Source organism: Chironomus tepperi, unplaced genomic scaffold (genome assembly GCF_022539635.2).
Source record: "Chironomus tepperi strain 1889 unplaced genomic scaffold, CSIRO-AGI_Ctep_v1 contig_128, whole genome shotgun sequence".
NCBI classification, from domain to species: Eukaryota; Metazoa; Arthropoda; class Insecta; order Diptera; family Chironomidae; genus Chironomus; species Chironomus tepperi.
Genome location: NW_027226250.1, coordinates 1,017,581 through 1,032,068, shown reverse-complemented (window position 1 = coordinate 1,032,068; position 14,488 = coordinate 1,017,581). Strand labels below are relative to the sequence as shown.

General features: G+C 29.4%; 1 protein-coding gene across 2 annotated transcripts; it reads right to left on the bottom strand.

Annotated features, from left to right (window-relative positions):
* Positions 1–1,142: 1,142 nt before the first annotated feature.
* LOC139087588 (solute carrier family 66 member 2) lies at positions 1,143–14,059 on the bottom strand. Of its 2 annotated transcripts, XM_070636434.1 has the most exons (9): positions 13,596–14,058; positions 13,141–13,303; positions 11,272–11,408; positions 10,768–10,884; positions 3,062–3,113; positions 2,876–2,988; positions 2,729–2,809; positions 2,518–2,591; positions 1,143–2,434 (listed from the first exon to the last, which is right to left on the bottom strand). In XM_070636434.1, exons 1-9 carry the CDS (start codon positions 13,633–13,635, stop codon positions 2,351–2,353), a joined length of 861 nt encoding a protein of 286 aa, XP_070492535.1. In that variant the 5' UTR covers positions 13,636–14,058; the 3' UTR covers positions 1,143–2,350. The 2 variants fall into 2 exon arrangements, with proteins under 2 accessions (XP_070492535.1, XP_070492536.1); XM_070636435.1 differs by lacking the exon at positions 10,768–10,884 and having other exon boundaries at positions 13,596–14,059.
* Between the last annotated feature and the right edge of the window lie 429 nt (positions 14,060–14,488).

Below are 14,488 nucleotides of genomic sequence, written 5' to 3'. Positions count from 1 at the left end.
CTATGTTGTGGAAAATGCGCTCAAATGGATAACAGAAAGTGTTGCTTTCTAAGGAAGAAATGAACAATTTTTTCATGGAAGGATGAAGCACTATGCAAGCTAATAATATCAATATTTTAATTAAATAATTTGGAAGAATTGCTGTTTCACTACAGAACACGCAAAATTAATAATGTGAAGCATTAAGCAAAATTAAATTTTAAACCTTTCTACATCAAATTCCCGAGCAGCACAAAACGTGACCGCTACGTCGCCGTATTAATGGTTCCTAACAGACAAAGAGAACGCTTTTAGGTACCTTAATGGTATTACTGTACTATGAGAGCATTCATTGTGTCTGTTAGGGGTAATACGTGAAATTGCCCTAACGGCACCGTGACGACTCGGGTATTGTCTTATAAAAATTAAAAATATCATTTCCACAAATTTTTGATCCATTAAAGTTTTAGAATGACTCGAGGAAAAGTCATAGACAATTTATAGTTTTTTCATATAAGGCGCAAATTTAATGTTAAAAATTTTAATGGAATTTTACACAAATTGGTTAATTATTTTAATTTTGAGAAATTAACACATTCATTTTTTGCTGCATTTCTCTCAATCTTTTCAATTCCTCAGTGTATTTTAATTTATTAATTTAATTTAATTATTTTTTCATATATATTTTCTTCATTTGAATATCACAATCAATCATATTATAAAGTATGGATTCTTGAATGAAAATTAGGTTCCGGAAGAAATGAAAATGTGCTTTATAGTTACAACCACAAAGAACTTGTCAAAAATTGGAATCAAATGAATAAAAATAAATTGATACATAATCTAAATTTTAATGGAAAACAATTGTTATTAAGTCCTAAGTAATTGCAATTTAAATTAACTACAAAAATATTCATTTTTTTTTTTTACAAAAAATTCAACATAAAATAGTCATACAAAAATATATTATGTTAGATTTAAGCGGTTCTGATACTCGATTAAAATAATATTGTGCCTTAACGATTTATAGCAGAAAAGACAATTTTAATCGATTAACAGATCCGCATTAAGTGACAAATATTTTGCTAAATAATTAAGTTAATTATCAGTTTTTTTTTTTTTTCGAAGTTCCCCCAACATTATTGATATCCAATAAAAGGATGTCCAAGTCAACAAAATTTGTTTTTATTCAACAACATAAAATTTAGAAATTTTTCATAGTTTACATGATTTTCGATATGTCAACGACGATTAATACGTTAAGAAATTTAACATGATTCATAGAGATATAAGTGACGTAAGTAAATGCCAAATGCTATAATTTTGTTTCTGGATTGTCAGGCGTAAAGAGTATACGATGACCACTAGCTGTATCATCATCAATACATTTAAGATCATTCATATCTCTTAATGAATTTATATTAAGACGTGATTGATTATTATTATCCTTTGAAATTGTCTCATTCATGATCTCAAAGTCATGTGTAGATGCTGGATTACTTTCATCAATCAATTCTGTCTGTGTCTCAGCACTCTTCATACCCATCTCAATTGTTCCCATTTCAGTGCTTTGTGCATCTTTTCTTTCACATATCGCCTGACGACTTCCTCTCATGTCCAATATTACTTGTTCTACGTCGCCTATTGCTGGCCACATTGTCATGACCAGCGAGGCGTTTTGTCATAAAACATGACGTAAATTTCTCAAGCTAATATCTTTTTGACGTTTTTTTGATGGATCAGCCCGAGATAACATAAAAAGTTTTTTCAGTCGTGATGATGATGATGATGAACGTGTAGAACTTGTATTTGATTTTTGACGTTCAAATTTTGACGGCTTTTCATCAACTGGCGATGATGCCAGCTCAGTAGGTGGAGGTGACATTTGTTTAAGCTTATAATTACTATTTTTCATTATATTAAAACGCTTAAATCTAAATGGTGCTTTTGTTAATTTTTTCGTCCTACTATGCATCATCTCAGCATCATCATCGTCTTCAATTGGCGATTCAACTGTTCCTGGTGAAACAGTGCCTGTTGAATTATTATACATCATATTTACATATGTTTCTTTATGTTCTGGTGCTGCTGCATTTCTAGATGATGACGATGGAACTGGTTCCGTCGTGGATGGATTTAAAATCGTTCTATCGAGATTCTCATCAACAATTTCTAACTGTAGCTCTGGCGATGCAGTACACAAATTTCTATCAATGGCATTTGATTGTGATTTTTTATTCATAAATTTAAATGACAATTGGCGACAAATTGTCGTTTCTTGATTACTGTGGTGACTTGGTCGTTGACTATGCTGTTGGTTTTGTTGTATTTCTTGTTGTTGAATTGCTTGGATATCGTTGGGGGCAAATTGTTAATCGCCTCGATGTGCACTCCTTGGTGCTGGATTTTTACGAAATATATAGACTTGTAAAAGTATTGCTAAATCTAAAGAGACCTGAAATATCCAAGAAAAAGAAACAAATAGAAATGTTTATATAACTCATCTAACACCTTTCTTTACAGACGTTGTCAACATACCTGAAGCATTCCGCATAACCAAAATTGAATTGGTGCAGAACGTAAAATGAAATATGTTGTCTTATAAACATCACCTGCGCGAAAATGAAGTAAAAAAGTTTGTTTAAATATTTATATAAGGATGCTATTAGAAAAAGTGATTCCAACTATCGTCATAGACGTCATTCAAAAATTATGTCCATCAATATATTGACATCATAAGTGTACATACCTATCGTCCACATGATGACCATAAGAAAACTCATTCCATGTGTCGACTTATTTTTGTAATTCCTCAAAAATTGTGGAGCACCTTAATTGACAAGGATGTTAATCATTAAATGTCAGCAATAAATAAAGTGAACATAATCTAACATACCCAACATTGCTTCTGTGAATACAGCAAGAAAACCAATCATTTCCATAAACCAATTGACTGGTAACATAATGTAAGTGACAGCAGCGCCGACTGCCCATACAACCAGCATAAAGCTATAACATAAGTGAGAATGTGATAAATGTCAATAAATAAAGAAAAATAAATGTGTGCCTTAATAGAACTTACTCGAGATATGATTGGAAGTCTGTCCATGCCCAGAAGTATCGTGAATCGAAATCTGTAATTGAATATAATTTAATAAAATTAGTTCTATTAGACATGAAACTGTGTGTGAATTTTCCAATCACCGTAACTTTATAAATATAATTTAATTAACACTATACTTTTGGTTTTAGACATAAACATGAAAAAGTGTTAAGGTGCTATCTGTTAATATGATTTATATTTGGGTTAAAGACATTATACACATTGGATTATTGGATCTATTTAATGACGCACAGGACTATTGAGATGATGGTTTTTTGTTAGGTATTTTTAGGATATTAAGCTTTATATTTACAAACAATGTCTGCAGTAAGATCCATCATTAATGTCATACTCTTCTTACTACCTTTCTAATTGAAATCAATTTAATTGAATTTAATTTTTGAGGCACAGAATTCCATGGTCGATATAATTTATGAGGGCATGAAAAAATGAAATCTAGATAACAAGTCAAATCTAAAATTCATCATGCCATCAATGGATTTGATCCCACAAGGTCATATTCTTTATTTACTATTTTGAGAAGCCTCCCAAAGACTAACAAATTCTTGTTATTATAATATTATAGTGTTATGTCTTCGTGTATGTTATTCGTTACTTAATACATATATGTAAACCTTGTACGACTAGAAAGCAACCATGTCCGTCAAGGTCATGGATTTTATAAACAAGAAAAAATTAAATTGTGTTAAAAATCAGGAAACTAATGTCCATCATATGCAATAAATTTTACTTTTTATACATAAGAATTAACTCGGTGAACTCATTTTTTTCAGTCATAAATTTTATTCTAACCAAAATAGTATTGTACATTCGTGTATGGATTATTTTTAGAAGGACGAGTGTGAAAAAAGTGAGGAAAGTAAAATGACTAAAACGCTCTGGTTATTCATTAACCAGATAATGGCGTGAAATTGAATAAAGTTTATTATTCACTGTGGTTTCCTGTCTTTGTTGCTTGCTTGATATGTGAAAAACTTTTGTTTGTAATATAGTGACTTCAATTGCACCTTGTGAATGTGAGAAAAAGCTTTGTTTATATAAATTGTATATGTATACATTGTAGAATATGTTTATTAGCAACAATCCAAATACTCATGATTTATGTTCAAAAAGTCATCATTCATCAACTGTTCGAAAATATTTCGGATTTTTGCTATTAAATCTCAGCAAGCAACAAAAAGATTTATGTTGCAGCATTGAAGGTCTGATGGAGAAGTAGCTCTGATTTTAGACCTTATTTCCAATCAAAAATTAGATGTCATGAATGAATGACTTCTTAATAGAGATCATTGACCATTTCATCCGGTAAGAAATGTTTTTAAGTACATGACCCGAACAATACAATGTGATTTCTAGAGCAACGTTACGCCGCCTTATCAATAGAAATACTTTCTTCAAATACAGCCCAATTCCTTACTTTTTACAACTAAAGTTGAACTGGCGACATCATGACGACTGATTTATCAATTAAACTCATAAATTTTATACCTAACTTTATTCATTTATGTCCTTTCAAGTTCATTAAATGCTTAATTAAGTCAAAATTTATATTGCTAGTTTTGTATGAACATAATTGCATTAAATACAATCCATTCTCTACAGCAGCGTTGTCCAAGTTTTTAACTCACAGTTCGCTTTGGACATGGTTGTTGAAAACAAAACAAATGTTTTGTCTCATGGAAACATTTGTGGATATATGTGAAAATTCACACATATTCAACACATTCCCCTGTGTACACATTAAATATGTGCCGCGAAACATAATTCGGAAAACACTGCTTCATAGAAATGCCGAAAATATCTATTTCACCATAGCAAGCAATAATGCTCATGAGCATGCCCAACTACTCTATTTATGTATACCAAGCTCTTGAGAGTATGATTTCTTCTTGTTAGAGTCAGATCCTACATTATATGCAAATAGTTCAAGAATTGAAACATAAAATTGAGCCATTGACGTGGCTCTAATAAATTTATGAAGGAATGACATAAAATTTTATGTAAATTTCTCTTTCAAAGAATGTGAAACTGTTCCAAGTTATTTCTTTTCGTTTAATTGAATTAGCATGTGATTTGAAGAATATATTAAGTATCATGGACGACTTTATATTTAACCACACAATGTCTTTATGCATTCCAATGCAATGTGAGAACAAAAGTGTAAATAAAGTGAGCATTTCATTGCTCTTTTCATACTTCTTAGATTAACCATGACATAAGGCTGTCATAATAAATTCATATCTGTAAATCACGCAATCATATCTTGCCATTACTTCCTTCATTAAAGTTAAGTAAACATTAGAGTTGAAGCATAAATATGTAATGATTCATGTTTAACAATATTCAAAGAAAAATTGCATCCAAAAGAAATCAAAAGTTAAGTATTGGAATCATCAAAAATCAATGAAAAATAAAATCGTGATTCACACACGCGATCAAACATTAGTAACGTGCATTATATATTTTTCTAAATCACATAGGTAAAAATATCATTTCGTGTTATAAAAATCGATAATACAAACTGTGTAGTGTAAATAGATCAATCATAGTCCTCATAGTCATTTCCTATCTAATTGCTTGTTTATGTTTATATGAATTGGGGGTGAAAAAAAAAACTTTCATTTTCATGGGTCGTGCAGCATAAAGCTTAAGGGAAAATAATTTCCATTATTACAATTTATAATTCATTAGTTAGTATTGAATGTGTTACTGTATGAAGTTCAACTGAAAGTGCTTTTTTTTTAATCAAAGCCTTTTTATTTATTCTCGCTGTGTTAAATTAGTCTAAGCTCTTTTGAATAATTTAGTATATTGCTGCTGTTGAAGATAAATAGGGTTAATTTTTGGAAGTAGGAAGATTATATTGAGTGTTACTTTTTGACACTTTCGAGTTGCTAGAGTAAGAGAATTTTTAATCAATCCAACCAAACTCAAGTGAAGTGGTTTAGGGAGGAACTAACATAAAATCAACTCAAATTGAAGAAATCCCCTCAAACCCCTGATGTCTACTCTATTCAATTCGTAGAGTTTTGTGTACCATAATCCAACGACTTGCGCTTCGTGTCTGATGTAAAAAAGGTGTTACTGCATACTCTTGCAAATTTTTTTATTACCGTATATACTTTTTATGGTTTTTAATAAACTAGTTTGACCTATAAATTTCACGATCTTAGATCCAGTGAATGTTTTGTTTAAGAACTTTACACTTTCATTTCTTTTTGAAATTCCATCATTAAGAAAATTTTTCCTGTCAAGGTTTAACTGATATCAGCAATCAATGTTTTATGTGCATGGCTTATCATCAAGTTTTATTTACACATATACCGCAACTCAAAGAAGTTACTGTAGAAATTATTATTACGATTTGAAGGTACATTAGTGTACAAATTATTCACCTAAGTGCTTTGTTGCCATATTTAATGACATAGTCATTGTACTGACTTAATTGTTGTACAACTTATTCTAAATGTGACTTTATCATGTTGACAAAAACAGAAATGGAAAAAAGTTAGGGACAGTAGCCTTATCATATCATGTTATTAAGTAATTTAAACATCTTGTAAATTTAGTAATCGATAAGTTTGTTCAGATAACATTACTTGATAACTGTATTGACAGTTCTTTTACCGAAAAATAACAAAAACAAGTTTTTTGGAACAAAGAATAAAACGTGAATTAATTGCAAGCAAGCGTACCAATTGTTTGGGTTATTCAACCAGCAACTGACCTTTCCCTATGAAGAATATTAACCCTTTCATATTATTGTTCATGCGAAAGAACTCGCTGAATTGTAGAGTAGGAAAATAAAAACTTCCAAGTCATCAAATTAAACCTTATCAAAACACATCATTTTGCTGCTTACTTTACACGTTTTATTTTTTTTATCTCCAATTTTAAAAACATTCATTTTCTCATATGTTTATTATTTCGTTATCATCGGCGTAAATAAAACAATTAACAAGTGGTATTTTATGCCATAAATGGTTTTTTGTTTGCGACAAGATATTTGACTGCATTTTATACTTTTATATCTATTTCTTTTTCTGGGGGAAACATACTGAATATTTAATTATTCTTCTCCTTGACACAAGTTCTTGAAAACAAAAACAGATGAGTTTATTTGCACTTTTAGATTCACTTCTGTTTTTACTTTACTTGCTCTCTGGACATTGAGCTCATGCCTGAGTCTGTAATTGGCTCTAGATCATACGATTTATACAGTGTAGTCTTTGCACTTTAGAAGTGTACTTTACTAGAAATTATTAATCATATTCATCAGATATCCCAGAAACTGTCAAAGCTGTCCAAACCTCCCCTATCATCTTTGTAAATTATCAAAGCTTTCTAGACGTCATAAGTAAATTATCCTTCAAATGCACAAAAGTAATGCGCTTTTCAAGCATATTGATTAGCATCTTCATGCTAACTTTAAAATGTGAATATTTCATCATCACTTAAAGCGACTGAATTGACTATGTACACTTGGAAGCGGTAGTAAAGAAACGGAAAACAAGGAAATTATCATAGAAAATATTATTTTTATCTACTTTGCGGGGAAAAATCAATGAGCTTCTCTGTATAATAGAGTTATTGATATAAAGAGACTATTCTGGCGGTTAATATTGATCAATAGCATGTAAATTTGTTAGGTTTTTATCAACCTTTTCCATACTTTTTAGCCTATTTATAAAACTTTTGAGAGAAAATTATTATTTTTTGTGTGACGCAATCCAATTACGTATGAATGATTTTGTGTATGCATGTACATATGGATTATCAAGTGACAATAATTCTTTTTGGCTTAAAAGCTTTATTGAAGATGCATTTATTTGTGAAATCAGAGTGGATAAACTGTTTATTTACAATGGATTTCCCTTTTTTATTGCTCTGTTAACCAAAAGTAGACACAATTAGGTAAAAAAGGAAATACGTCCGTTTCCATTAATTAAATCAAGTCTCAAATCTAAAATTACGAAAGGTGTGGTCATGTCTATCAAATCTAGAAAACTAACAATATATATAGCACAGACCATTAGTAATTTTTCAAATTGTTATCAGCTTTAGTTAACAGTCAGTCCGGAAATGTACAAGATATGAGAATTTATAGAGCAATAATTTTATAATCAACCCAAAAAAAAAAGCGAATAGAGTTCATTTTGGAGGTGCGGTTTTTTGACGATGATAATGCACGACAAATGAACTTCCTACGGCTATCATCATAACAATGACAAGCTAAGGCATATGCCACGAAAAAGAAAAATTAAGTTGCAAATTGCTTCCATATTACATTTTATTCTATTACCATTTCCTACCCATTCTGTCTCTGTATTTAAGTCTATAACTGTTTTATTTTTCATTCTAATGTGCGTTTAAATGGATTGTCATTCTATTTTTAATGTCTATAGCATATTTTCCGATAATCTAACATCAGATATCCTTTTGTGGACATAAGCATATTTTGTTTTTATTAGACATCATGAGTCAAGTTAAGGTTTTGTTCTCGGGGTTTGTCATAACTTTTTACGCAAAGTAAATCTCTAACATAAATCCAGCATAATATTTTGTAAAGACTTTTCGATGAGTTAAATTGCTTTACTTATCATCTCATATAAGTATGGAAAAAGAAAATATTATGTGATAATAGAAGCGACTCAACACGTACAATTTTTAAGATGATGATAACCTTTCAAAATACTGATGATGATAATGAATTCTTTCTGAAGTATGAGTTTCCCTTTTATTCACTGACCGTAAAATTTATGAAATATTGTAATATGCAGCAAATACGGATCAGTTCTACATACCGAAGGTGAAGGTAAAACCGTTTCTATTGGATATCTCACAAGAAAAAACACACATAAAATTGTGAATATGATCATAAAAAAATGCTAACTGAAGCGCATTCCTGATTAGGTTTCTACCCAGTTTCTACTAAAAATCGAAGGTTGAGTAGTGTGGTAATTCAATTTGGTTTCTACTTTTTTCGTTGTTGGAAAATTGATCAAAATTTACACCGCAATTTAGAATGATTTAACAGCCATATGAAACCTTGATGAGTGAGTATGAAGGTGATATTCATTTGATATTTCTGGTTACACGCAAAAATATCGGCACAAAAAGTTGGAACAATACCGTAATTTTCGTACATTCACCTGTCAGAATATTTTGTGTATATCGCCATTTACACCATTTTTACTTTGTCAATTTATCGCGACAAATGTTACTTATTTATGTTGACATTTTAAATTAGCAATGTATGTAAATGCCATCAATGTAAGAAACTTTTTCTTTGACATTTTCCCATATCCTTGTTCTTGTTTCTATTTGCTTTATAATTGACATTTCTTCAAATTGATTATAATCTTTCATTTCCATAATTTCTATTTTTCGTCCTAACAAGATATGAAATTACAGCAGTCAATGTATGAAGCATTGCATGCTAATGAAATAGAATTCCTATGATTAGTATGTTTTGATTGAATCAAATAAAATCATTGTTTACAGGTGTGCTTCATACTATCTTTTACTGTCTCATTAAGTTATGTACATGCCATTGTTTGTGTTAAAGATATTAAAAATTGGGGTAAAAACCTTGTAAATTATAGTAGAACATATCTGTCGTTGAATTAATAACATACAAGACCTTTACTGTAAGACATAATCTTTAACTAAATCACTATAAATGGATGTCTACCCAAATTCAATGAATCATCTACAGAGAAATTCAAAACTAAGTCAATTATTTAAATTTTTTGCCCTTGAATATCTAATGAAATAACAATAATATTAAATATGTACAGATTTTTGCAATAAAGCAAGTAGCCGCTCGATTAAATATTTCAACGGATTTTTTTTGTTATTTTTTTCACATGTGAATCATTGAATTCAATCACATGTACATTACTCTATACTATAAACTACTCATTATATATACACGCGATCAATCTACCACACAAGTAGAAAGAAAAGATTCATTTATTATGATGTGCTGTGATTATTGAGTATACATGAACACATTATTTTTTTTTTTTGCAAACTTTGCTGTCTCACAATTAATATTCAGCTACCAAAAAAAAAATATTTTTTGCATATGACTTTCATTCATTGAGACATACATAGTAAGACATACATGAAAATTAAATATTATTTTATTGTGTGCGAAAATTATAATGAATGTCAACAGCACGGAAAGAAACCAATGAGCAACAAAATGCACGAGTTTCTTCCTTGCATTTTTCCCAACAAATGTGTTCGTGACAATGAAAATTGTATGAAAATGGACAGTGAAATTTTACACAGGCACCAAGTTGTTAGTAAGTGAAATTTGCCCATCATACAATATAAATTGTCAATCGATTGATTTGTCACTCGGGATTATCTGTTAACATTCAAAAAATATTTCGAAAAATTGATGACTAAAAAGGATTTCGAAGAAATTTGTGATATTCACAATTTTTAGTGTTATTGGTGCTAAATAGATAGGAATATTTACAATATGATTAGTAAGGAAAATTAATGCTATGAGTTAAAGTGTGAAGAATGAATTAGCAGTTAAAACAGCAGACACACAATTCTCCATTATGAGGAGGAGTAAAAAAGAAAGGTAAAGTATACAAAGTGATGAAAGAATATATATTTGCTTGTTTTGAGGGAAAGGAACATACCGCTGATATAATGTTTCGACTGTGAAATTACTGTTTTTTCAGAAGACGGCTGACGTGATTCATTGTTGGTGTTTGGTTTATTGATTGGCGATCCATCAACAGATGTTACTGCTTGATCTTCAAATAATATTATTGACTTGAATTTTTCAGTTTTTACGATACAATTTTACAGTTATACAAAAATGTGTTTTAGATTTGCACTTAGCTTATTATTAATACTTTTTTTTTGCCAATTACTAAGACATATTTTCGTGACTTTTTCTAAAGAGGATAAAATGTTGCACAATATGATAATAATGTATTCTCACAATAGAGAAATAATTTTTTAAAGCTCTTAAGATAAACAGAAAATAAAAACTTTATATTCAAGATCATATTTCCCAGCTAAAAGCTTCTTAAGTTTGTTATTTCTTTACTCATTAAATAAAAATAAAAACGAGATAAGCAATTCACTTCACGCGAAAAAAAAAATCCTTCAATTACAGGAGAATTGATTTATTTTACCTGAGAAAACACGTTCTCTTGCCCTCATAATTGCATTATTACGTCGCACTTTTACACATAAATGGATCATCAGGAACATGGTGATATTCATAACAACACTTTGAATGAGAAGTGGAAGCTCATAGCGTTTAGAAAACCTGTAAAACAAACAAAAAGATTTTGTTAATTATTTTGAAATGTCATAAAATATTTGTGGTTTTGTCAATAGCTCATTTTACAACTACAAGTGCTAAATGAGAGCTTTACACTCAAATAACTTTGTCAACTCCATACTTTTCTACAGACAATGCCAAACTTTAATCAGATAAACTCTTCAAGTATCGTGAAAAAATTTAATCTTATAAGTTTTGATTTAAAAGCACTCAAAGTAAATTGACGAACTTCTTTGTTACAGAATTTATGGTGAAAATAAAGTTGACAAAAATCTCAGACGTAAAGCATGATTGGTATTTTTTAAAAATAATCAAAAATGTTTGATGGCTATTTAAAGAAAATTATTTCACCATCGGATATTGTAGCGGAATGAAATGTATGTAGCAATTTTCTATGTAAAACTTGACATCACATTCAGCATTATAATTAGAATAGAATGCTCGTTACATCTTTTAATCTATTTCGTGCCTAAGAAGTACAAACGTCAGCATATTTTTTTATCCACAAAAAGCATAGTTATAACATATGAAGTATCAAGAACAATGAAAGATAATATTGTTGGAACTTAAAACGGTCGGTACTTATTGTAATTAAAAAAATATCATCATGACATAATTCCGAAAGGCACAATAGTAATTTAGAACAATAGTAAAGAAAAAGTGTGATATAAGTACCCTTGGATGATAAATCTTAAGGCAATAGAAATAATGTCTTACATTTCTTCTACATCTTTCAAGTTATTAATATCTCTAAGAAAATTTTACAAATTTTATGAGAAAATAAAAAAGATCAAGAAGATCTTGATGATTGATCAAATTTATTAAGATTCCTAAGATGAATCCTCAGACTCCTTAATACATCAACATGTGATTAATTTGAAGCAAATTTGTTTGCTTTAATTATGAATGGCTTGGAATTTTATCAAATAACTCAACTAAGTTTTTTAGCACTGACGAATCATCATCATTGTAAAGTAATAAAAGTTTGTCATGATGTACTAAGCTGAACAAAAGATAACAACATTTTTTCCCAACAATATCAAAGATCTTTACACTGAAAATGTATGTTGAACTCTCAATGAAAACAATATAATGAAACGTGCAGCAATTTTCTTACGCAAGACTATAATAAATACACAAAAAATGAAATGAAATATTTCCTGCACTAAATTATGTTTGATTAAGCAAAATATTGTAAAAAGAAAGATCATGTTTTATAGACATTTTCTTTAAATAACTAAACTATGTAATGTACTAGATAAGACTCATCATGTATCTGATAGCTGATATAGAAGAAGAGCAAACAAGACTGAAACAAGAGGAGAATAATTTGTTTACAGGCCATCATAAATCTTTTGCATGAGTCATCTTATCTATGTAAAATGGAACAAAAATACAAAACTGCATTTTACGATGATAAATGATAACGATCCATAAATGGCACAAAAGCAAAGGTCAAACTATATTTCTTCAATGAAAGTGAATAATGATAAAAATATAAATAAAGTTTAGTTTTCTGTCACATTTTGCTGAGTGACCGCTGTCAGCATATGATGATATTTGTGTTTTTGTTGGCACGCGATTGAACGAAATTATTATTATAGCATGAATTACGTACGAAAAAAAAACAGAGATTAACGAAGTGAATAGAAAAGTTTAAAGTACGGAATTATTGTTATTTGCTGTTTTATTTATTAATAATGATGTGGTTACTCACCAAAAGAATATCCTTAAAGTATTTGCTAGGAGAAGTGCTAAGCATACATGAAGGGAAAAGCCTTCAGGATCTTGTGTTCGATAAATCTGCCGATATTGTGGTACATATGGAAGAACACCACCACATATCATTGCACCTGCTGCTAAATGTCCAAGGACATTTCCTAAACGATTATTAATAAATTATTACATTAAGATTTCTTTTCATTAAATGAGTCAACTTTAAGCAAAACTGAAATTTTCATCTCGGGGGTCTGATTTCTTTATAACTCAATTTGTCTTATTAATAAGTAATACATGGTATTACATTTGATAAAGAGAACTCCAAGTGAAGCATATTAGACATGGAGATATAAATATGAAAATAATAAGGAAGTCAGAATTCTATAAATATATAGACAATAAATATTTCAATTTCGCATAGCGTTTATGCCAATAATGTTTTGTCTGTCGTACCAACTGTAAGCTTATATTCGTCGCTTATGATCCAGTCCATTTTTGAAGAAAATTATTTTTATATCCTATTATTACACAAAACTAATTAAAAAATCCACAAAACACTTAGTATATATATATTTTTATGCTTGGCTACTATTCTCTTGATTATTGCAACACTATAATTAACTTTTGATGCATTGCTTAATGGTGATTTTGCACAGAAATTACAAATTTTATTATGGATCTACATTTTCGACTTTTTTGTTACATCTTTTTGCATTTTGCTGATTGATTTTTTTAATTAGACTATTTATAAATATTATGAATCACTTTTTAATTATTTTAAACACTCAACAAAGCTCCTTTATGTGCAACTTTTTACAACCAATCTTGTTACGTCTATTCTTTTTGAATAAGTCTGAACAAATGAATTTTTTTATAAACTTTTTTGTTTTGCTCTAAAATCTCGCCCTTGTCAACAATAATGATTCTCGTCAGCCAAAGTTATGCTGCACTCTCAAATTTGCGATATTTTCACTGCAACTATCCATTGTATAACTTTATTACACTTAATTTAATGGTTTCTTCGATTACTTTTATGTTTTTGTTAAACTACTTTTTTGTTAAGATTTCATTTTAATTTTTTAAAAGAAAAGGCAAAGTTACTACTCCAACAATTTTTTGGGATTTTTCGTGGTTTTTCCAGTTTTAGCATACTGGCCATTGAAATTACAATATGATTTATTACAAAAGAACTTAACAAAATTAATAGAATCTTTGATTAAGAATTTTAAATGGGATTACAGAAATAAAAAGATTAACGGGTTTATAAAATTTAAATTTCAGAAAGGAAGCTACGCAAATTTTAACCAAAAATTTTAAAATTTTAAAAATAAAACAGACACTTTGTC

Coding starts and splice junctions, on each gene's coding strand:
- LOC139087588 (XM_070636434.1), bottom strand. CDS start 13,635: ATGGACTGGATCATAAGCGACGAATATAAGCTTACAGTTG. Junction 3,114..10,767: donor GTCGAAACATTATATCAGCG/GTATGTTCCTTT, acceptor ATTCAATTACAG/ATTTCGATTCACGATACTTC. Junction 2,810..2,875: donor ATTCACAGAAGCAATGTTGG/GTATGTTAGATT, acceptor TTGTCAATTAAG/GTGCTCCACAATTTTTGAGG.